The 24,592-nt window shown below is 37.2% G+C and overlaps 2 protein-coding genes and 1 pseudogene across 3 annotated transcripts in view; 2 read left to right on the top strand and 1 right to left on the bottom strand.

Annotated features, from left to right (window-relative positions):
* The window catches only part of LOC127647406 (zinc finger protein 385D-like), a 161,586-nt gene extending 153,581 nt beyond the window's left edge, over nt 1–8,005 (top strand). Inside the window, exon 10 of the mRNA XM_052131620.1 lies at nt 399–8,005. Within this exon, the coding sequence (XP_051987580.1) occupies nt 399–629 (231 nt within the window). The 3' untranslated portion in view covers nt 630–8,005. The remainder of the gene's footprint in view (nt 1–398) is intronic.
* Nucleotides 8,006–16,840: 8,835 nt separating this feature from the next.
* On the bottom strand, nt 16,841–17,434 carry LOC127647408 (NF-kappa-B inhibitor-interacting Ras-like protein 2; annotated as a pseudogene).
* Nucleotides 17,435–20,335: 2,901 nt separating this feature from the next.
* The window catches only part of LOC127647407 (dnaJ homolog subfamily C member 7-like), a 35,247-nt gene continuing 30,990 nt past the window's right edge, over nt 20,336–24,592 (top strand). Inside the window, exon 1 of one of the 2 annotated variants that reach the window (XM_052131621.1) lies at nt 20,336–20,499. In XM_052131621.1, the coding sequence (XP_051987581.1) occupies nt 20,336–20,499 (164 nt within the window). The remainder of the gene's footprint in view (nt 20,500–24,592) is intronic. The other variant, XM_052131622.1, reaches the window with a different exon arrangement.

Below are 24,592 nucleotides of genomic sequence, written 5' to 3'. Positions count from 1 at the left end.
AAGAGCCCAGCAGCGACCGCTCTCTCCCATGAAAATGTTCCATATTTTTTCATAAAATTTTGTAATTCACAATGCTTCATGGGATTGTAGTTCATTCCCTCATTAAAGACTTGTACCTTAGTCTTTTTGTCAGATTTTCAAATATGTATTTGCTTCAAATCAAAGTTTGTAATGGTGTGATGCACCTCAGAGCTGGTTGGTTTGGTTCATGGCTTAGAACACTTTTATGAAGAATTTTATGAAATCCCACTGGAATAAATTAATGGGGAAAAAGACTTCCAGAAACCTGATGGCTAGTGGCAAAGAAATGACATGCTTCAACTTAAAAAAAAACATTACGATATCTGTAGTTCTGCATTGTGATTCATTTTCTTTCTGTGTCTCTCTCTGCATCTCAGACTAAGCTGGTTCTACAGAAGCAATTGACAAAAACTTTGACCGCCAGCTTCCTTCACAACCCCTTAACACCACCCACCCTCTGCACTGTTGCAGCAAATCCGCAATTTGCACTCCGTCACCCACCGGGCACTACCTTTATTCAGACACCGATCCTCGGCCCGGCCCTCTTTCGGCCAGCGCCCGGACCTCTGAGAGCCACGCACACCCCCATCATTTTTTCACCTTATTGATCACCCAAAATGAGCTCAAACAAAACAAACCCTCTTTCAACAAGGGTGCACATATCCGTAATTTAGTCTTATGATCCGTTCTCAGTGTTGACGGTCTGTGTACAAACTTTGTCTGTGCTCCTGCACTCTCCCATCTAATACATAAATACACACACCCATATATATACAAATACGCACTCTCAAAGTGTTCCCTATCCTCCTCAAAGACTGTGCCCTATGTGGGTCACTCTTGAACTATGCAGCAAAGAGAGAGGGAGAGTGTGTGTGAGAGAGAGAGTCAGAGAGAGAGAGAGAGAGAGAGAGAGAGAGAGTATCAAAGACCCGAATGGATGGAAGCAAGACCCATAACTGTATGGGAGGGGCCTCTACGCAAACGCCAGCCCACTATGCAGATGAGCGCATTGGCCGATTTACTTAATGCTGATGTAAGAAAGACTAATAAGGAAATGAAAGAGAATCACTTTTAGAAGGATATTTAGCGTTGCTTTATGAGATATTTATCATTATTTAGATATTAATCAGGTTTTTATTCTATAATTTATTAGAGAAAAGCCCATTTTAGAGACCTATTACTGCTTTAGCTGTTTGTTTAGTGAGGAAATGCAAAATCCCTTTACTTGAGGCTTCTTTTTAAAATTCTTTTTACAGTATTTTCAAATGTTATTTATCTTTTGTCAGTGATCATCTTGTTCCATATGCATGGAAGTTTGCTGTTGTTCTGTGTACTCACATGCATTTTGAGGAACCTCATCTGATCGACTTTTCTTACAAACACAAACCTCATTGGTCTGTCAGTTTAGAGATGCAAAGGCTTTCCGTCATGTGTAATGACAGAGTAAAATCGAGTGTGAGTCTTATAGACGAAGGCGACAGTTTTGTAGCACAGCAATGCTCTAATTCTTACACACAGACACACTCTCGCACACTCACGCACTCCCAATCAGTGCCCCAATTTTCTTAGTGTTGATGTGTAGATTAGGTGATTTGAGATTGCAGATGCTCACACACAATCTCAGATGAGATGATTATGGTTGACTCACAATTTGACGTGGCCTTTTATGTCCACATATTTTGTTCTCAGTATTCCCTCTCACAAAGGTCAGCGTGCCTGTTAAAATCTGTCCACGTTACACCTTGATTAAGATCTAAACCCATACCGTATCGTTAGTTTGTGTGCATATGATTCAAAACCTGTCGTGGGTTCATTATTTCTTTGTTTCTATTCAACTGAAGGAAAACCATGTTACATTTTGATGCTGAAAGCTTCACTGATTTAGGGTGTACTCACACTAGGCCCTGTTGCCTTGTACCGTGCCCAAGCATGATTGTCCCCACTTCCACTCACATTGCACTTAACGTTCTGGGCCTGAGCACGCTTACATCATTACAATGTGACTTTTTGTTTTGAAGAAAACAGGAAGAAAAGAGCACTTTTGCAGAGCACAATGGAGTCCATCATTGTACGACCCTCTCGCATGCCTAATTGTCAACAGCATCGTACCACTGGAATTTATACTTTTCTTCCGATGAGCTGCCAGATTTGCCTTCAGATACTGAACCGCAGTTTTTTTTTTGCTCAGTGGTTCTTTGATATCCATGAGCACGGAGATAGTTGTGAATTTTACCAAATATCTCTGAATTCAGTTGTTTCTGTATACTCTCGTCGCCCAAATTTCCAGTAAACACTGCATCTCTGCCATAGACCAAAGTGATCCCTTTGCCGGCATGTTTGTTAAATGAACAGTTGCATCATTGACGTCATCTTTTGAGTTCCGTGCTCTGCCACGGTTAGCGAACACACTACTGTTCCTGAGCCAACTGAACCATGCCACACTAGTAAAATGAACTGGACTTTGTGGATCAAACGTGCTCGGGCACAGTACAGCATACAGCCTAGTGTGAGTACATCCTTAGATGCGGAGAGGAGCCATGGCCAAAATACTGTATAATGACTATAATTGGCATCAGTAAATACATTAATACGTTCTCTTGAAAGGAATTTTTGATGCAGGATCATTTTTAAGATTATGCTCACACAATGCACTGACTGAAATTCATGTAGGAATAAAAAAAACACACCGATTGCAACTGTACTATGGCTCTGATCACACTGCACACAAATCAGATTTGGTTTTCAATTCCGATCTATAAGAGCAACTGTCCGTACCGTCATTTTGCAAAAGGTGGAATCTAATCTGTTTGTTCAGACTGTGTAGGCAATATCCAGCATATCTACATTGGTTGATATGGTAATAGTGTAAGTGTCGGCACAAAGATATTTTCTTATACAACAACTGAGAGAAGCTGTCATATAAACTAAGGCATTTTACGCATTCATGCAAATACAGCCCAAAATGGCTGAATCATTCACTTATTCACTATTTACTACAGTGAATGTCAGATAGTTTGCTATCTGAGGAATTAGTGTATTGACAATGTTGCGCACTTTGAATGACATTTCATACGCATCATATCCTAAATGACAAAAAATAAATAATCGAAATAAACGATCTGACCAGTAACAGGCGCATAACAAAAATCTGATTTTAATTGATATAAATCAGAATTAAAGTTTATTTGCTGTTAAGACTACATACAACTAAACAGATTTAAATTGAATACAGATTTCTGTTCAAAGCCAAAGTGTGCGCATCAGCCCAAATAGAGTTGCATCACTTTGACCCAGGATCAGTGTTTCCGATTGTCATCTGATGGTATTTGACAGGCTAAGTTTGATCGTAACTGATTCGAGACCTGTAGAAATAGGTGTTCATTTTAAGTCTGTGTTCCATCTCTCATCTCATCTGCTTTTTTTTTTTTTCAATGTGCCCGAACATACAGAGCTTTTTGTAAATATTTTAAGAATACAGCTTTTAAAAGTGATCTATGAAACATTAATAACATTTATAATATATACACTGAGAATTAGAGTAAATATGTAGACTTTTATGAGATGTTTAATGTAGATTCTTTATCTGGTTCTTGTAATTAATGTGACAATAAGAACAATCTCTACTTGATGAAGTTATTACTTTTGTTGCCATTTCCGCAGACAGAGACTTGCATACAGAAATAAGGAGATAATAGAATCTGAAGTAGATAAGTCTATGTAGTTTTTATGTCAAATCAAAGTGCTCTGATGTGTGTGCGAGCGAGATATATTCAGCATTTCGACAGGACGGGATATAAGATATATTGCTAAATACGTGCTGCTGGAGACCCAAACACTCTGATTAGGCCTCACAGCCTGGAGTTACGGGTACATCTCAAGCCCACTCAGGGCTTTTGCTTTTCAGAAGAGAAATTGCCCTTGCGGGAATGAAGCCAGGGGCCTTGAACAGAACTAACAATAGCCATATTGAAACAAAGCTACAAGAGGCACAACATGAACAAATCTTTCTTCTTCTTCTTTTTCTGAGGACACTTTACAACAAGGATTTTGTTTGGACTCCATGAATGGATTTATCCTATTTGTCCATTTGTGGGTGTTTTGATCATTCTTGAACTTCACACTGATCTCCATATTTGATTTAAAAGATCTGTGGAAAGACCAAATGTGAATGACAAAAAAAATGACTAAAAAATATTTGTCAATCAGTGGATTCCTCCAGGCCACCTGGAGGCAACTTCCTTTTCTCCAGAAAAATATGGAAAATAGAAGACAGTGTAAGATTACTTACATTATTATTGCATTTCTTGTTATGTCATGCTGATAAGGTCCATACAGCTGTGGTTGGTTATGATAATAATGACTGTGACACTTACTAGCTAGTTAGTAATTTCACATATTGTCCAAAAGTAACAATTCATAATTCATAATCAGAAATGTATATTCTGTCATCATTTACTAACCCTCATGTTGTTCCAAACCAATATGACTTTCTTTCTTCCATGGACCACGAAATGAGATGTTAAGCAGATTGACAGCTTCAGTCACTATTCACTTTCATCGTATGAATAAAATATTAGAGCTGTTGATTAAGCATGTTAATTTAGTGCAATTAATTAAATGTTAACCCCTTACACACTAAAGGCATTTTGATGGACTTCCGCTAAAATGGCATACCCAAGAGTCAAAACAATTGCAAAGAACGTCAATTTCATGGGATACGATTTTAGAAAACCTTTACAAATTTAAGAAAATATATTTGAATCTTGCTCAGAGACTCTTATGCTACAACACTGCTGACAAAACAAAATATGAGCATTAAAAAAATTAACTTTTCAGTTATTATTCAGTTTGACATTATACCTTTTTGACAGTAAGTATGGATGGTCCAAACAAATTACTTTGGTGTGGTTCTACAAAAAATTTAATTGATAGGACAAAGCAATCCAAACTTAACCGTCTCCAAGGTGGACTTTTATTTAACAATCTGTCCAAATAACCTCTCCAGGCAATAATTAATGTGTTTTATTGAACATTAAAACTGAATAACTGTGCAAAAATAAAAATATTATGCATGTAAATACTTAAATACTTGAGAATTTTTTTTAATGGAACAGTTTTAATTCATCAACTAATTTAAAAGCAGTATTTTAGAATTTGGCAGATCAGCTACATTCATTGTAAAGATAAAAGACTAAGCTTTAAAATGACACCTAATTTGTGCAGATCAAGCAAGTGGTTGTTGAGTAAAACATTTATGCAATAAATCATGCCCCCTGACCGGTATATAAATACTGCAAAAAGGTATGTATTTCCTTACAATCTGAGCTGTTCAAGCTTGAAGTACATGCATATTTACAACTGCTTCAGCAGAGGGCAGTAAATGCGCCTCAACAAACCTCACAATTAGCCCTGCCACAGAATAAGAGCCGGTCAAACAGGAAGCGCTCTCACCATCTGGACAAAGCACAACAGAATGCAGGGATCGCAAGACACGCCTTTCAAAGTACAACTTTTAACTTGCACAGTATCTTAAAAATGTGACGTTTACAACACGGAATACCATTGAGACGCTCCAAAAGTGTCTGCCTGATGCACGTGTACATAAACGACAATTAAATATAGCACAGATGGAACGTGAGAACATGTCCTGTGAGAACAGGACAGATTGACAAACTCAACTGCAAAATTGATTGATTGAATGATGTATGTAGGAATAAAACAAAAAAACGAATTGACTTCTAAAGTTACTTTTTGTATTGTCTAATGAATGCTTTACTCATCTTCGACAATAATGCAATATATTTCAATCTACATGTATTGTGTTTATTATACTGTATATATTATATTAAGAATTATTTGAATTATTATGTATTATATTGAATTATCCTTATTTGGGGGCCTTTCTCAGCAAATACTGATATATGCACTGTAAAAAATGTCTATAATTGAATGTTAAAAGACTGTAAAAATGCTACAGACAAAAACGTTAATTGATTAACGAGTATTAACTGTAAAATATGCAGTAAAATTTGTAAGTGTAAAAAGTATGATTTTCCTGTATAATTAATGGTAAAAATGTACATTGTTTAACAAGAGAGTACCTGTACATTTTACAGGAAATTATTGTTAAAATTACAGTTAAAAAAAAAAATCGGGTGTTCCCACAATTCCCTGCATGACCCATCATATTTCATTATATTTTATGGGAATAGTTATGTTGGGGTATTCTGTGTTATATTTTATGTAGTTTAGTTACTGTATTATTTTAATGTCACACGTGTTACCCTGACAGTGTTTAGTGTTTGTGTGAGTGACACTGTGTGATGTCTCCTCATGATTATTGATCATGGCTCCTGATAGAGACACTATTAGTGAACTTCATGTCATCATATGCTGTTCTGTCATTTAGCGATTAACAATAACTTATGAAGTAAAAAGCATATTTTCACAGGTTTAGAAGGTTAATATCAAGTTTATTACTTTTTTTTTTTTACAGTGCCAGTGTGGTCATGCACATTACAACAGTTTTAAACTGTAAAATGTACAGGTTGTTTTGTAAAGTTTTCACATTTTTACTGTATTTTTACGTAATTATTCTGGCAACCACATCTGACATCTTTTGGGGGGGGCACAACAGGATATTTTTTATAGTTTATTATTAATTTGATATCTTAATCAGCATTCCATGTTATTCATTTGATTAAAATATTCATCAATTGACTGCCCTAGATAAGATGCAATGAAAGTGAGTGGTTACCGAGAATAATATAGTTCATAATATCTCCTTTTGTGTTCCATGGAAGAAATAGAGTCATACAGATTTGGAACAACATGAGGGTGAGTAAACGATGAAAAAAATGTTAATTTTTGGTGAACTATAAGGTCTTTCTGTTTGTTGGGTTTTTTATTTGTTTGTTTTTCAGAACAGTGAAATTCAATCTTTAAGCAATAATGATGGAAACTGGAACATTTTTATCAAAATGGAAGATGACAGTTTCTCTCTCTCTCTCTCTCTCTCTCTCTCTCTCTCGCTCTCTCGCTCTCTGTCTTTATCTTGCATGTTTCTTCCCTAATCTCGTTCTCTCAATGTAATGTGAGCTCTGAATGCAGCTCTGTTGGGTGAACATTGTAAACAGCTTCTTTTTTTACATTTCCCTCTTTTTATTTTTCACTGGTGTCTGATGGAACGTGATGGAATGAAACATTTGCTATGTCACATGTCATGATGACATCAGTTGCCAGCGGTGACAAGACAGTGACTGGCATTTCAATTTCTTTCAAAGTTAGGTCTTACATCCACTATATTGGTTCAGGGCAATTTTACCATTAGACAAATTTCAACTTCCTATCTTGTGCCAAAATACATACTGAGGAATGGCTAAATGCCAAATTTAAAGTTTGTTTTTTTAATAATTCTCAATAATATTTTTGTATGCTCATTTTGTTCTGAAGGGCAATGGAAATTAGAACTCTGACATCATGATCATACACTATCATTATGATTTTTTTTTAAGTAGGGGCCTTTCCCATAAATATGCATCTATGTTTAAAAATCATGGAGCCTCGTGTGTGTGTGTGTGTGTGTGTGTGTGTGTGTGTGTGTGTGTGTGTGTGTGTGTGTGTGTGTGTGTGTGTGTGTGTGTGGTTGTTGTTGTGCTGGAAAATATGTAAATTGTGTCAAATCCAGCTAGATGTTTCAAAGGCATGAACAAATGTTTTTATCATGCTTAAAAGGGGACATGGCCAGTATTGCATAATTTAAATATTGACAGACTTGTATTTGTTCTTTGTTCATGTTGTGCTCATACATTCCCTTCTGCGACTGATCTAACATTGACAAGAACTGTCGGCTGACACAAGAGGATTTTGCTCCTTGGTTTCCTGACTCATTTGCTAGTTCTCTGTACAGTGTGTGTATGTATGCGTAAAAAAGAAATAAAGGAGAGAATGCAAGAGAGGGAGAAAGCGAAATAAATCTATTAGATCTTCCACTCCAGAACTCTGGCTGTTCTTTTCGGGGCTTATGGGACTCTTGGCTATTGACAAAGGGTTGACAGCTTGTCATGGTGTTTTACTCTATGGCAATCGTGTCGAAACATCCCAGTTCTATGTAAACCCAGACCGGCCAGGCAAAGTCAATCATTTGTAACCTCCGATGAAACACACGGCTTACAACAGCGCCTCCTATTTCATTGATCCCAACTCTAACGATCTGGCGCCTCCGTGCGTTTATGCGGAAAACTGCAAGAGTGGGGCTGAGAGGTCCACTGGATTCTTTTAGTAATTGCTTTTCAAGTCTTACAAACTGTGGCAATCCATTTTTCTTAAAACATTCAAATACCTATTTTAAAAACATACATCAGACTAGTTCCACTTATCCAATATTGACATATGTTCCATTGTTATTGCTAAATAATTGCATTGATGATGATTACCGCTTGTGCCTCTTTTTCTTAAAAAAAAGCAAATATTTCGGTTACTCTGAGGGACACTTACAATGGAAGTAAATGGGGCCACGCTGTAAACTTTTAAAGACTAATTGTTTCAAAATTATAGCCACAAGACGCAAACAATTTGTTGTGCTAACATGATTTTTGTGTGATACAAATCACTTACAACCTTTTGGGTGTAAAGTTATGTCCAATTTCACCCTAAAACAACCATAAAATTATGATTTAAAAAATGTACGTCTCAAATAATACACACGTTTTTTACAGAAGAATTAATGCAAGTGCTTTTATAAAATGATAACTTCACGTTTCTGCCTTTAATTTCTGCAATAATTGTCCCCATTCACTCTTGTTGGAGTGCCTCACTATAATCTCGATTTTGGCATTTTTTTAAAGGGAAAAGGTGAGATTTTGTTTGTGTGGTAATCAACATTATGCCACAAATGTTGTCAAATGAGCTAAACTCATACTGAACCCAGAATATTTCTTTAAATATTTAAAAACAAAATTGTACATTTTAATCTCAGTTGTAAGATTTGTACTTGAACTATCAAGTGGCCATTTGTAGCCACTGTAGCCAAATGGTAATAATAATAAAACAATCAATTATCAAATAATAAATCATTTAAACATGAAAATGTTACTGGTAACTAATGTTGGATGAATGCTTGTTTTGGTGTCTCAGTGACAAAAAGTGTCTCACCTTACCTAAGTTACTAAATGTAAATTAGGGTACAATAGGGCTAAAGGCCCCACGTTGTAAAAGGTGCTTTTGATTTTATATTCTCCCACAACACTAAACAGCAACAAAAACCAACACAACACTTTCCTTAACACCTGTTTGTCACTATACACTGCAAATTATTCCTGATCCATGAGATCATTGCATGTAATGTCTAAAGGTTGATTTTTAGGTAATATAATCTAATATATATATATATATATATATATATATATATTCTTTTGCAAATGTATGTAGTTAATGAAAAATCCCTAACATTTTCACATTTCTTTTTAGACTAAATACTTTTTGTCATTTTCAGTTTTGTTCAAGGTGATTAAATCAAACGTTTTTCAATATGGGGCAGTGGTGGCTCAGTGGTTGAGGCTCAGGGTTACTGACCAGAAGGTTGGGGGTTCAAGCCCCAGCACCACCAAGATGCCACTGTTGGGCCCTTGAGCAAGGCACTTAACTCCAGGTTGCTCCAGGGGGATTTGTCCCTGTAATAAGTGCACTGTAAGTCGCTTTGGATAAAAGCGTCTGCCAAATGCATAAATGTAAATGTAAATAACTGTCAAATAAGTAAAATGACAGTATTTGCTGCAGGTGCTAAAGGCCCCCAGTAAACACACGGTTTTTCTTAAGTGGGGGGAATAGATTTGTTATGAAGGTTGTCACATTTACTAATACAATCATGACATGAGAATCATTTGTTAATAATACTTAAACATAAAATAATACAATTTAATGTTATAAAATGCCAAATGTCATTGAAATTGACAGGAAATGATGCACCCTTTTCTGAAGTGATTACTTTGAATAAGCATTATCTTAATTTGTTACTCAAATTACAGCCTCTTGCTGTCTCAAAAGATTTGGCCAAAGTTTACACATTTTGTCCTAACTATTGCCCCTATATTCAAACAATATTGCTACAAACACACTGGGGACTTTTTACCAAAATATGTACAACCCCAATTCTGAAAAAGTTGGGACAGTATGAAAAATGCTAATAAAAACAAGAAGGAGTTTTATATTCACAATTTGCTATATTGAAAGCGCCACAACTACACATTATATTATGTTTTACCTTGTGAATTTCATTGTTTGTTTGTTTGTTTGTTTTAATGTGCAGTAATTTCAAATCAGATGATTACAGCACACTCCAAAAAAGTTGAGACAGGGGCATTTTAAGACTAATAAAAATTTGACAATGTGAAATAACTAGGAGATGTTAAACAGGTGAGATAATCGTGTCATAGTATATAAGGAGCCTCCAAAAACAAATCTGGTCAAATCTCAGTGTGTATAGGGCAAGACGAAAACCACTTCTGAATGCACGTGATCTCCGATCCCTCAAATATCACTGTCTTAAAAAACATTCATCTGTAATGGATATCATGAACATGGTTTTGGGATTACTTTAGTAATTCATTGTTACTCAACACCATTTGCTGCTGCATACACAGATGCAAGTTAAGACTTTACTATGCAAAGCTGAAGCCATACATCAACACTGTCCAGAAGTGCTGCCAACTTCTCTGGGCTCGATCTCATCTTAGATGGAAAGTAGAACCGTGTTTTCTGGTCCGATGAGTCCACATTTCAAATAATTTTTGAAAAACACAGAAGTCGTGTTCTCCGGGCCAAAGAGGAAAAGGAGCATCCAAGATGTTATCAGCATCAGGTCCAAAAGCCAGTGTCTGTATAGGCCAGGGGTGTGTGTCAGTGCCCATGGCATGGGTAACTCGCACATCTGTGAGGGCACCATTAAAGCAGACAGATATGTACAAACTATGGAGCAGCACATACTGCCATCAAGCACAGTCTTTTCCAGGGAAGTCACAGAAATATCAGCAGGACAACTTCAAACTACATACTGGCCAAATAAACAGAGTGTGGGTGCTAGATTGGCCTGCCTGAAGTCCTGACCATCTCCAATTGAGAACGTGTGGTGCATTATGAACAGGGTTGGAAAGTAACAAAATACATGTAATGGGAATACGTATTTAAAATACAAAATATAATTATTATTTTTATACAAGTTATTGTAACTGTTTTCCACTACAATTTAAATAATTGGTCATTAGAATACAGTAACATTCAAAAAGTATTTTGATTACTGAAGAGATTACGTTGCATTTTATTGTCAATTGTTTCATTTAATATTTAGTCCTTTCAAATGGAAAACATTTATACATAAAAATTATGCGATCCAAAGTGAATTTGAACAGCGGTGAAACACTTTCTTATGATGTTACATTCATACAAGCAGACAGAGAAGTAAGTTTGAAGTAAGTTTGGAGCAGAAGAAATAGAAATAAACCTTGTGTAAATTGTCAGCTTTACGCTAATCTAAAATACTATTTCTAGCCATTTTACATGCACATGTTACCAGACACGATCATGTTTGTTTATCAAGAAAATATACGTTGGATTATAATTTATTTTTTCTAGTAAGACCTTTAATATTAGGGCAAAAATCATATTCTTGATCATTTTTTTATTGTTTTCCTGTAAAAATATCTAAAAATCATTAAAACAAGATTAATTTGATTTATCTTGTTTTAGAAACAACACTGCATAAGATATTTAAATTTATCAGAGAATGTATTTTTAACATGTGTACTAGTTTTTATAGTCAAAACAAGTGAAAAAATCTACCAATGCTGAAGAAGTAATCCAAAGTATTTAGAATACGTTACTGACCTTGAGTAATCTAATGGAATACGTTACAATTTATGGACAGCTGCCCATAAACAATCTCTCTCTGTTGCACCACCATCCACAGTCGGCCTTTATCCCTCTCGGAGGCTTGATTAGCCTGATTAGGGGCCGGGTGTGTAAAATCACGACCCAGTCCCGCCTTCCGCCCTGTCACAAGCATGTATTCTGTAACCTGTAATGGAATACATTTAAAAAAATAACCCTCCCAACCCAGGAAGACCCCGTACAGTTGTGCAGCTGAAGACCTACATAATGCATGAATGAGGGAAAATTCCACATTTTAAACTGAACAAACTTGTGTCTTCAGTGCCTAAATGCTTAATACGTGTTATTAGAAGAAATTGCGATGTTTCACAGTGGAAACATTCAACTGTTGTAGTGCTTTTAATAAAGCAAAGGTTGAATATAATTTACATATTCCTTTATGTTTTTATTAGCATTTTTCATTCAACTTTTTGTTCAAAAGTTGAACATTTATTTATTTTTTAATCTTGATACACTTTTTGAACAGAAAAAACGAAATTTCCATAAGGTGTGACTTTATCCCCGTTGTACCCAACAGTTTTTTTTTTTTTTACTGTAATAATAAAATTGAAGTGAGTCAGAAGTACAAACTTGATATTTGAACCACAGAGCCCCATTGCAATTGCATTCAGCGTTGTAAATGTCATGCTAGGTTTATAAAGTGTCTCAGTGAATGTAACCACATTCTGATTAAGTTCCTAGATCCTTTGAGTGTTTAAAAGGGAGTATAAGCGTGCTCTATACAGCTGTGGTAGTATGTTTGAAGGGAAAATATGTGTTGTGTGTTTTGTGACTGTGGATTAAACATTTATTTGCATGATTTGAAAACTTTGTGATTTAATTGGTGAACTGTAAAGGCTGTGATACAAGCCATCATGAAATGGAGGGTACTAAGCATTAACTTCAGGCAAATTGTTCAACATAGAGGAACACACGCACACACTTTCTCCTAGCAGAAGTGTGTAGCCATCTTTTATAAGGTCACTGAAGATTTAGCCATGAACGAAATGAAATATCTACACCGTAAAAGGTAGATAAAGGGCAACTCAACCCAATCCTGCCGTTTACTCCCCCTGCAGTGAGATAGAGACTGCAGTTAGGCTCGTTCAATCGTAAGATGGCTGCTGTGTGCTGTTAAGCAAAGGAGTTAAATAATTACACTGCAGAGTGAAATCAATGGATTGACTTGATAGAACATCACAATGATTTTGACTGTTGTGCATTAAGTAAATTAAACGCTGCATAAACTGAGCATTTATTTAGGGATGAATGACTGATGAAAGAAACTATTATCTTTATTAACATGTTAAAAGAGGGCCATACAGTAAATAATGCTTTAAAACAAGAAAATGCTTTATTATCCTTAACCAAACATGTTTATGAGTGCAAAGCAGATCAATGCAAACCCATCTCAGTAAAAATTGTACAGCAAAACCTTCATAAGTCACACTTTTGCAAAGTATAAAGAACAGATATCGGCTTTGATAGATTTCAAAAGGAGACTGTATTATACAGAGCACATGCTCATGGAAAACATTCTACATATACCGTATGACAGACCAATCACAAGGTTTATGACACCACAACTGAAATGAAGGCAAATTGATGATACTCTCTTGCACATAAACACTGATCAGTAAAACCACCTGCCTAATATTATGTAGGTCCCCTTTGTGCCGCCAAAACGGCGCCAACCCGCATCTTAGAATAGCATTCCAACCATAGACTGTAAAAAAAGATGGACAATGCCCCTTCGCTCTTTTCCATTGGTGAGAACTAAAGCCGCCAGTGTCCCGATATGGCGCTGACATCTTGGGACTTGAGTCTGCGCAGTTGCGATTTCGGGACCAGACCTGCGCAGTAGTGAGCAGGAAGTAAAGCCGCAAAATCTCACTCTCGCTGAATCAATCGCAAGTACACACCCCTGCACTTTTGACTTTTGACTTATGATGGTGTGAAATAATTAATTATAGAAATTTAGATATTAAATTTAAAGCTCCAATCTCCTCAGTCCTCCGAAGATCCCGAAAAAAAGTCAGTTTGTGCTTCAGTGACTACTTCGCTCAGAGAACCTGTCAATCACAGCTGTCAATCATGATGTCACAGCACCGTTTTTATAGCATCAAATAACTAACTAAAAACAAACTTATTTTGAAAACAAACACTTGAAATTACATCATCGTGATAGAAACTTCAGTAAATGACAGAAACTATCTTTGGAAAAAAGATATGTGAAGTGTAATTTAATTGTTTAGTTGGTCTCACGTCCCGTTGAATAACATGGGGAGGCGGGGTTTATGACCTATACTAGGACCAGTCACCGGGGGGGCGATCGAGACATTTTGGCTTCACTTTTGAGGGCTTGTGCTGCACACTTGATTCCAACACGTAGAGCGTGTGTCGGAAATGTAACGCCCCTTACCATAACTGAGTTTCGGCTCCCGAGACTTCCTGAGCAGCTGTAAACACTACTGTAACTATGGTAACAGTGGCGTCAGTTTTTACTGTACCAGTTTGAGTCCTATAATGAAAAATTGGAAGAACAAGCTGATCGACCCAACCACCTTCGCAAGCACGACTTGAGCAGGACGTTTCACAGTGGTTTTAATTAGAATTTAGTAGCTTTCTTAAAAGTACACTTTTGATTATTGTGAACCTAATAAAGCTTCATGTAAAAGACATGTAGTGCATCTAATTTAGTCATCTTTTGCTGTAATGGGTGTAGCCGAACTTTTTTCGCCCGAAATATGAACAGAGAACAGAGGCTTACTCCTCGTGGGACATGTGTGTATTATGGCACTCTTCAACTGCACTGCACTGCACTGCACGTTACCATTCAACTCGAATCGACTCTGCTCACTTTACTTTATTGAGCTTGCTTTCCCATTACCGTTTAGTGCCGCCTCAGCGTGGGTGGGATTATAGGCTGATTGTCATAGTTGTGCCTCCTCTACTGCCGTGACATCATCTTAAACAACACAAACATTACTGACCATTAACAATAACACAACCGTTAGCTGTTAGCTACTAGCTCATTGTGCTGCAAGAAGCAGTTGTTGCATTTTGATTTTACACAAGTGTAACAGTTAAATTGGCCTAGTTGTTTTAGAACCAAGCTTTCCAGTAGCTGGTCAACTAAAAAAGTGAAGCTTTCAAGCAGAATATAGAGTTAATGTAACAAAACATACCATCCTCCATCGTGGACTCCAACAACGCCGTGGCAGAGACCAGTGGCACTCTCCTTCCCATTGCTCGCCGGTCTATTTCCATAGATAGCGTCCCTTTGGTCGAGCCACTTCCACTTTCTTCTGTTTGAACAACTCCAGCTGTTGTGGTCCTTGATGGTTCTGTAGTCACTTTTAAGTTTTCCCTACACAGTGTTGGTAGGACCAGTGGTAGCCGTGTGCGGCCAACAGCTGAGACACTTCCTGAAAGACTTTTCCGTTTTGTTTGACGCTAACGAGAGGAAAGTCTCCACCTTGTTTATTGACCTTTCTTTTTACAATTCGAAAGTCACGTGAACAAATGATACTGCTATCCCTGTTGCTAACTTTAAAACTAGTGGGTTGATCTCTCGTGTTGCAATCCAGTGACGCTGGTAGTGACGATTCTCTCTAACCAGTCAGTGAGCTGCAGGGTTTTGACGTCACATTTAGAATCGGCTCGGCTAGCATGGAACCTCGACCGAGGTGGTACTAAAAAAAGTACCAAGTACAATCCACTGTGGAAAACCCCCCAAAAGCGAGCAGAGTCGAGCTGTACCGTGCAGTGGAAAAGCCCCATTAGAGAGTTAGTGAGCAAGTTAGACATAGACTAATGTGGATAATGTCCGTAACATTACAGCTTGTAATTATATATTATATAAGACTCTTGAGATCAACCATTTTCTTACACAATTTTAAGTAAGAGCCAACCCATAGCTGAAACATTACATAGCAAGTAAGCCGAGCACCACCATGGATTGCAGATGTAAAATTACTGTTTGTAAAAACAAATACATCTCCACGCTTGATCAATATTCATGAAGTAAGAACAACAAACAATCTGCATAATTCATCACAATTGTAGGTAAACGTGGGGCCGAAGCTGATTAGCAAAACTATTTCAACACAATAACATAAGCTAACAGGTTAGCAGATGCCTACAGCTGTGCACTGGGAGTACACCGTTAGTTACAACACAAAACTCTGCATTTGAACACTTGGTAGCAGATAAATCCACAAATAATCAGGCAAACTTACAGGTTGTGATCCTGAAGTGCCAGATTGTCCCAACAAAGTGGGATCTGCACCATCTTTCAGGGGTAACCAACTTAAAAATCCAGCATTGGTTGTGGATGTACTGCTGAGGAACAGTGATAAAAATAAATTTTAACCACTGATACTTCAATTCGTCTACCTTTGGAAGTCCAAACAAAGAGGTTTTGCTTTTGCAGTGAAGAAAACGGCATCTTCTCGACATGTCGACAACACTAACCCAACTCATCTTGACCTCGGCTATAACTAAGATTGTTTGAGGGAGGGCCAAAGTAGCCCTTAGGCGGGCATTATGCAAATGTATTACATAGTGATGTAGATACTTTACGGAAGAAATGGCTGGACTACAATCCAGCCATTTCATTTAGTTCTTGAGCAGTGTTGTCTGTGGGAGACAATAACTTGTGGACTTTGTGCTTTGTTACTTTGCAGACATTTTACGGTACATGCACAAACAGCTATATTACACACTAAAGGAAAGGTAAATCCCAAAAAGCATAATAGGGCCTCTTTAAAATATTTTGAAAGATAGCAAATTGATCAGCATCTAGGTTCTCTTCCACATTTATTTTCCTATTTAGAGTTCTGTCCATCTACATTTTCTCACTCATATTTCTATTTACTCAGCTCTTTCTCTATCTCTAGCTGTCCAGGGAGCCCTTGTATATGTTGCGGCTGAAAGGAAAGGTGGATTTGCTCTGAGGCTGGGTCATTTTGCTGGCCAGATGGACAAAGGACTCAATGAGAGTTCGTCTGTCGGTCACCAACACCTTCAACTGTCTGACCTCCTGTCGAGCCCACTGTTGAGCCGCCTTGCTGTTCACTCTTACTTAGTATCCAGATCAATGAGTGTCACCTGCAATTAACATATATTTAAATGTATATTTATCAATTATTCATTGATAAATCTTATTTGTAGTGCAACCTCTGGAAAACACACCACTTTTTTGTCACGTCAATGGTCGATCTCTGTCTTCAAGGTCTCCACTTGTTTGAAAGACTCTTTGTCCTCCAGCGTCTCCATGGTTTCAGAACCTGTAAAATGAAGTACTAAGTGAACCTGCTCATGGATGGGATGCAGTCTGAATTTGAAATGAAATTGACACCTATTGTGAGGTATATACATATAGACATAATACTAACCTACAACATGGTTGGCATAGAGTAACTGCTTCAGGACAGCAGTTTTTCCCACCGATCCCTGGCCACACTACCATTTTCCAGCTCTTGCCCATGATCAGTTACAAACCCCTCATAGTCTCATTAAAACACACAGACTCTGGGACAAGATGTAGGTTAAAAGAAAATAGAAGAGAATGGTCCAGACTGTTTACAAAGATTCATGCTTAAAGGAATTGTTCTCCCAAAAATGAAAATTGTCTCATCATTTACTCACCCTCATGTCATCACAGATGTGTATGACTATCTTTCTTCTGCAAAACACAATCAAAGATTTTTAGAAGGATATTTCAGCTTTGTGGGTCCTCACAATGCAAGAGAATGGTGGCCAAAACTTTGAAGCTCAAAAAAGCACATATAGGCAGCATTAAAGTAATCCATACAACTCCAGTAGTTAAATCCATATCTTCAGAAGTGATATGATAGGTCTAGCTGAGAAACAGATAAATATTTCAGTAATTTTTTTACTATAAATCTCCAATTTCACATTCTTTTACTTTTGTTTTTTGGCGATTCACCAAAATCTTCGTGCATATCGCCATGTACTGGTTGGGGCTGGTTAAAGGAGACTGATAGTAGTTCCCACCCACACCTATAATCTCACTTCAGAAGACATGGATTCAACCACATGTCATATGAATTACTTTTACGCTGCATGCCTTTATGTGCTTTTGGCACTTCAAAGTTGGCCACAATTCACATGCATTGCATGGACCTACAAAGCAGAAATATTCTTTTAAAACTCATAATTTGTGTTCTGCAGAAGAAAGAAAGTCACACACATCTGGAATGGCAAGATTGAGCTGAGGTGAGGTCATTAGTTTGCATACAATGCAACAGCTGTACCTTTAAATCATTGTTTTGTAACTCTGTCAAAACTGCAGGAGATCAAATGGGCTGAACTCACCATACTCTCTTCCTTTTTCTACTGCAGATTTCATCCTTCGGCAAAACATGACACTGTTTCTGTTGAGCTGTCCTGCGCATTCTGTTGACAGGAGGAAAGCAACTCATGACAAACATTCTCACCTTGTCAAAATGTCAAGTCATATTTTATATTTCCACCAATCAATAAAAAATGAACAAATATATCCATAAATTAATGTATTTCACGCTGCTAGATGAGTGAGTTATTGATTCTTTGTATTGGTTATTTACATATTTTTTTCTTTCAATTAGATACACACATTTCACAGAATCATTGACCCATTTCCTCAAACTACCTACACAAATATCACTATTAGTTGAAAAATCTCAAACCAAGGGAGTCAAACAAACAAAACTCAGTGAGATAATGCAGCAAACATATCTCACCTGTGCAAACACAATCAACCAAAATGTATACTTTACTGTCTCAAATATATAAAACATGGAACAACAAAGAGCACAAGGAGGTAGAGGAAGACAAAGAAATATATCAAATAAGATACAGTAAGAGTTACTGGGAAAGATAGTGTCATCAACTATGGTATGAGCTTTAGGGAAGTGCTGCCACATCTAAATTGTTATACTGTTGCTAGAATAATTAAGATATTTTGAACTGAGAACAGGTACGTTGGTTACAGATATTTCTTACAGTATTTTCTATTTACACAATATTTCACTTTCCTATGTATGGGAAACCCAACTTTTTCAACCTCTACAGAACTGAGAGAAGACCATCAAATATTGAAAAAACTTTTTTGAATTTAGTTCATTCAAATTAAATTATTTGTATTGAGCCAACATAATTTAGGTAAATTAGGTTAATTCAATGTACTTTAGTAGTTTTAACGAAGTTTTGTTACATTCATCAAACTCAATTTAACAATGTTTATTTTAATTTTAATTTATTTTGAATATTAATAGTACATGCCAGGTAAGCAAGTGTAAGGATAGTGGAATGATTGTACTGTCAAATTGATAACAGCTGCTTATGGAGCTTAGCAGGCCAGTCCTTGAATCAAAACTCACAAGAAAGTGAATGTCGTCCTTATGCTTAGCACAAAAGCTGATATTCACCACAAACCTCAAAGCTCCTGCCTAACAGAAAAATCTTTTTAAATACCAATAGATTAGAACATTAAACATTAACAAATCTCCTCCTATTCTTATCTTCCTCAAACATGCATAAAATAACACTTAATTTTAACATTTGTTCACACCATCCAGCACCTTGCAAAGCAAGCTGGGAACTGGAAATACCCTGGCCAGCTTTATTCATTCTACAAAAAGCATTTTTTAAGTCCCAACTTAAATGGATTAATTAAACTTACATTTTAACTAATTTGATTGGATGGAATGTAATGAAATCAAATTGAGGTCAAAAGTTCTAGAATTGAGTTAATTTAGTTCATTTTAATTAAGTAAACTGAACAACCTGCAAAAATAAAATGAAAAGGAAAATTCTTAGCAAATATTTTTAGAAGAATATTTCAGCTCTGTTGATTCTTTCAATGCAAGTTAATGGTTGCCAGAATTTGAAGGTCCAAAAAGCACATAATGGCAGCATAAAAGTAATCCATATGACTCCAGTCTTTTAATCCATATCATCAGAAGCAATATGTGAGAAACAGATCAATATTTAAGTCCTTTTTTACTATTAAATCTCCTCCCTGACCAGTAGGTGGCGATACACATTAAGAATGTGAATAACCAAAAATAAAAGAAGAAGAATGTGGAAATGAAAGTGTAACTTGATAGTAAAAAAGGACTTAAATATGGATCTGTTTCTCACCCATATATCATCATATCACTACTGAAGACATGGATTTAACCACTGGAGTCGTATGGATTACTTTTATGCTGCCTTTATGCGCTTTTATGAGCTTCACAAAAAAGTTCTGGCCACAATTAAAAGAAAAATGAAGACAAAAACACAAATAGTCTTCAAAGTAGGCTCTCATAAATGTATAATTGTAAGGTATTATTTTTTGTATTGAAGATCTCTCGTAGGGTCTTGCATCCGTTGACCTACTATGGGCATCTTGCGCGCGGCTGCGGAAGGCGGAGCTGAAGCCAGTGTGAAAAGCTCACGTGTCCCGCTTCATCCTCCGCCTCTCAACAGCAAAATGGCGACTATTGACTTCGACTCGTCCGTAGATCCAGAGATGGACCTTACCAGCGACGAGGAGTTAGAGAGGTAACCGAACAGAGCGAGCACTTTAATAGTATGCAGAGTGGTCCCTACGTAGGGTAATGGGGTTTCAGGGAAGCTCAATTCTGTCTATAAGCAGTACATAAGGACCACGAGATCGTGATTGCCGCATACTTGAAAATCAAGGGGTGTCGATGGCCTAGTGTGCCAGCAGCCGCTTTGACTGTTGGGGTGCCTGTCGATTAACGTGGTTGAATTCGTATGTATCCTAAATTAGCGTTGACCGTTTGAATTGATGTTCGAAGGTGTCAAACATTACATTGTTCCCGACAGCTGTGCTGTACTCTGTTGCACAGTTTGAGATTGAGAATTAGGTTGAAGGCAACGTGACATCGGTGCTCTTTAAGCGAACAATGTGGCTCTCTCAGGAGGCTTTGCTTATACACATATGCATGACAACTAAATCACCCAGTTTTGCATTGATTATGCATTGTGGGACATTAGAAACAATACCAAGTGTTTCGATCGAGGCACTTCATCTGTGCCTACAATAAAACAAACACGGCACGTGTTCTCAACTCACATTGAGACTCCATAGGGGGAAATTATCTTTTCATTGCTGATTGCGTCTTTTGGGGCCACTACTGCTAAAACTTGCCGGTACAATGTGCTTTGAAAAACGCATGTCTTGTACTGTATGTACTTTCTGATTCAAGTCCATAAATGTTACAGCAATTGCACTGTATGATCAAGTTCATCACAAGCTATTTAAAACAATAGAAACATTTAGTTGTCATTGGTGTCAAGGGACTCCCGTTTAATTAAAGTGATTCCATACGGATAATTTAACTAGAAATGAGCCGTGAATTTCTGGAAGTTTCTGTTCGTATAAAGTTTCTGTGGGCGGGCGGATGCATGACGTCAAGTGTGAATTCACGTTGACAAGCAGCGAGCTGTTGCCGAACTGTAACCGGACGCTCGAGAAAGTCAGACGTGTTTCTGACATAACTTTCCCCTTGTCAAGTTTAGTCAGTGTTGCCTGTCAGAGTCACACTGCTGTAATGTTAGAGTAGAAACCTGATGTTCCTAGTGAACTTTAAATACTACACATGTGCTATTTTAAGGGACAGTTCACCCAAAAATGATAATTCTCATCATTTACTCACCCTCATGCCATCTAAGTCAATATGTGCATGAATTTATTTCTTCTGCCGAAAACCAACAAAGATTTTTTGGGAGAAAATCTCACCCCTGTTGGCTCGTTCAATTCAAGTAAATGGTGGCCGCAACTTTGAAGCTCCAAAAAGCACAAAGGCATCAAAATTTAGTGGTTAAATCAATGTCTTCTGAATTGATTCAATAGTGATCCAGTTAGTTTAATTTGGTACATTTTTAATTATACTACCTGTAGCTCCATCTAGCGTTCTGCGCATACATCATCAAGCACTAGGAAGTGTAACTGAGCTTGGATGGCATGTGCGCATTAACAATCACATTTTCTAAACAAAATACCAAATCAAACCAATTGTACATGCAGTGCAGAAGACAATTTACTTATTGCACACATGAAGTGCTTCTACTTTGAAGTTGCTCGTGGGGATCCAGTGCGAGGAGCAGCAATCTCCTGACATTTTAAACAGCCTGGGTCACCTGCTTGGATTGTCACGGAGTGATTGTCATGATATGTGAATCGGAGGAACTTTTATTCCCGATTCTGATGTTTTGGTTCTGGATAAGAATACATGCTTCAGAGGAAGATATTATATAAGTGCTCGACGGGAAGAGAACGCTGGTTCCGTGAGGTCTGTGAATTACTACAGTATCTGCATATCTGTATATTTGCTGATGGTATATAATAGTTTTAGTGATATTTGCTTTTAATCATTAGAAAAGTTACAGGGACCTGTTGAGGAGAGGCTGAAAAAATATGTGCTTCAGAGGAAGCTAGATGAGTGCTCCGCTGGATCTGCTCAAGTTGTGAGGTTTATCACATCTGTTTAAACGATATATGCGCTTATTTGAAGAAGGTATATGCTATTAGTTTTATTGATATTTTCCTTTTATCATTAGACAAGACAGTTAAATGTTACAGGGAATTGTTGAGGAGAGGGAGAGAATGAAACAGGTGAGAACATTAACATTATGAGCTCAAACATGTCTGCTGCAGCTCTGATATGCGGACCCTTTAAATTACATTGTGTTGCACACCGGTCTTATTGTAAGTAACGTGATGGCACGTAAGAACAAAACGAACTGCGACTGGTCATTTACATGTCGGTTACTTTTGTTATTTTTGGCGCCCTCAAAAAAACAAATCCTCCAAACAGGAAAACATCGGCTGCTGCCAATTATTAAATGATTCAGAATATTGGCTGATGTTTTGGCCTCGGCGATATATCAGTCGACCCTTAGTCTGTTCCCACCCAAAACCAATTGGATCGCTTCAGAAAACATGGATTAAACCACTTGAGTCTTATGGATTACCTTTATGCTGACTATATCTCCTTTTTGGATCTTCAAAGGTCTGGCCACCATTCACTTGCATTGCATAGACCTTTAGAACTGCGATATTCTTCTAAAGTCTTACACATCTGGAATGGCATGAGAGTAAATTAAAATATTTTTTTGGGGTGAACTATACCTTTTAAATTTGTTAAGGCTTTTGTAGTCTGAACAGGGCAAAAACACACAAAATCAGAGTTTTACAAGCCTGGTCCAAAACACATTCATAGGTGGTTTGAAATCTGATTAAAAGAAGATTTTTGCTAATGTGACACAAGCTATCTTCAGACCGTCAATCCAAATCCAGTTACTTGTGTTTTGTTATTTTCATCCGATCGGAATCTGATCTTCATGATTGACTGTCCGCACCATGTATCACAACTTTGTGTTTATCTTAGTTTTAGCTAGCTTCATTTTCTGGCATATCTGGTAAGCTACCGCGATAAGGTCTTGAACTTCTCACGTGAATACGGGATGCTTGAGCATTTTGGGCGCTTCAATACGTGTCTTGAAGTCCGACCCATTTATGCTTCAATATATGACACGATACTGGACAATTCTTTGCTCGTTAAAACACAGGACAAAAGATGTCAAAATGGGGCCAATTTTTAGAAGGTTTACGTCGTTTTAGCATTTACCACATTGTGTATTCTTGGCAACATAGTTGTAAAATTGGATACTTCTATACAGAAAAGTTTAGTATGTGATTTTTATCACTAAAATGTTAACGTGCATATTGTTTACGTCTTGTGGCTTTACTTTTGAAACAGTGAGCATTTGAACATTTATGCAAAACTTTACACCAAGTTTGTTCAAGTAGATGGCTGCTATATTTGATGGGTTTAGTTTCTTTTATCCACATATTGTAAATGTGTTTTTTTTTTTTTTTTAGACTTAATCAGTACAATAACCAATAGAAAACACCTACTACGTGTCCAGGAGTATGTGCCTGCTGTACCTGTGATTCACACATTTCTTACACCATTGCCTGGCAGAAGCACTTACATGGTTTAGGGATGAGCTGGAGGGTGTGAACCTGACATCATATTGTAGGTCAGAGTAAAACATGTTATTTGCATAACCACAGGGGTGGCATAGAGCAAACACCTCTCTTACTTTAGCTCTCCATTGGGCTTTCTGTGGAGGGCCTAGGTTAGGGGGACACAGCTGTTGACTCCGTATTAGTGGTGGTGTTAAAACACAGAGAATAATCCAGAGATAAAAGGCATCTCTTGGTAATGCCAGCCAAGTGATATTTAAGCAGGTTTTCATTAGACAAATGTCATGCTAACTTGCATTTGTGACTGGATGAGTAATGCCATGTTTTGCATGTCTCATGTGTTAAAGGTAGTATACTCAGTCTTTTGTAAATGCAAATCAAACATGATGTCATTTTGGGCAGTGTGACCTGTAATCAAGTTAATGATAAATCAAGAATAAGCAAAGAATCATTCAAGATTCAGAGGCAAGTGTCATGCTCTCTGAAGCTTCCTTCTACTTTGCTCAGAGATTATTTGCCAAACACGAGGGATGCTTTGGCAACAATCATTATTATCCTAATAAATTTAAGAAAGGGAGTCATTAAGGCAAAATTAAAACTGAAAGGGTGGTCCGGTCACCTGAAGTCTGTTTCACC

This window comes from Xyrauchen texanus, chromosome 8 (assembly GCF_025860055.1).
Source record: "Xyrauchen texanus isolate HMW12.3.18 chromosome 8, RBS_HiC_50CHRs, whole genome shotgun sequence".
In the NCBI taxonomy this organism is placed as follows: domain Eukaryota; kingdom Metazoa; phylum Chordata; class Actinopteri; order Cypriniformes; family Catostomidae; genus Xyrauchen; species Xyrauchen texanus.
Note: the sequence above shows the minus strand (reverse complement) of the source record. Positions and strands in the feature narration are given on the sequence as shown.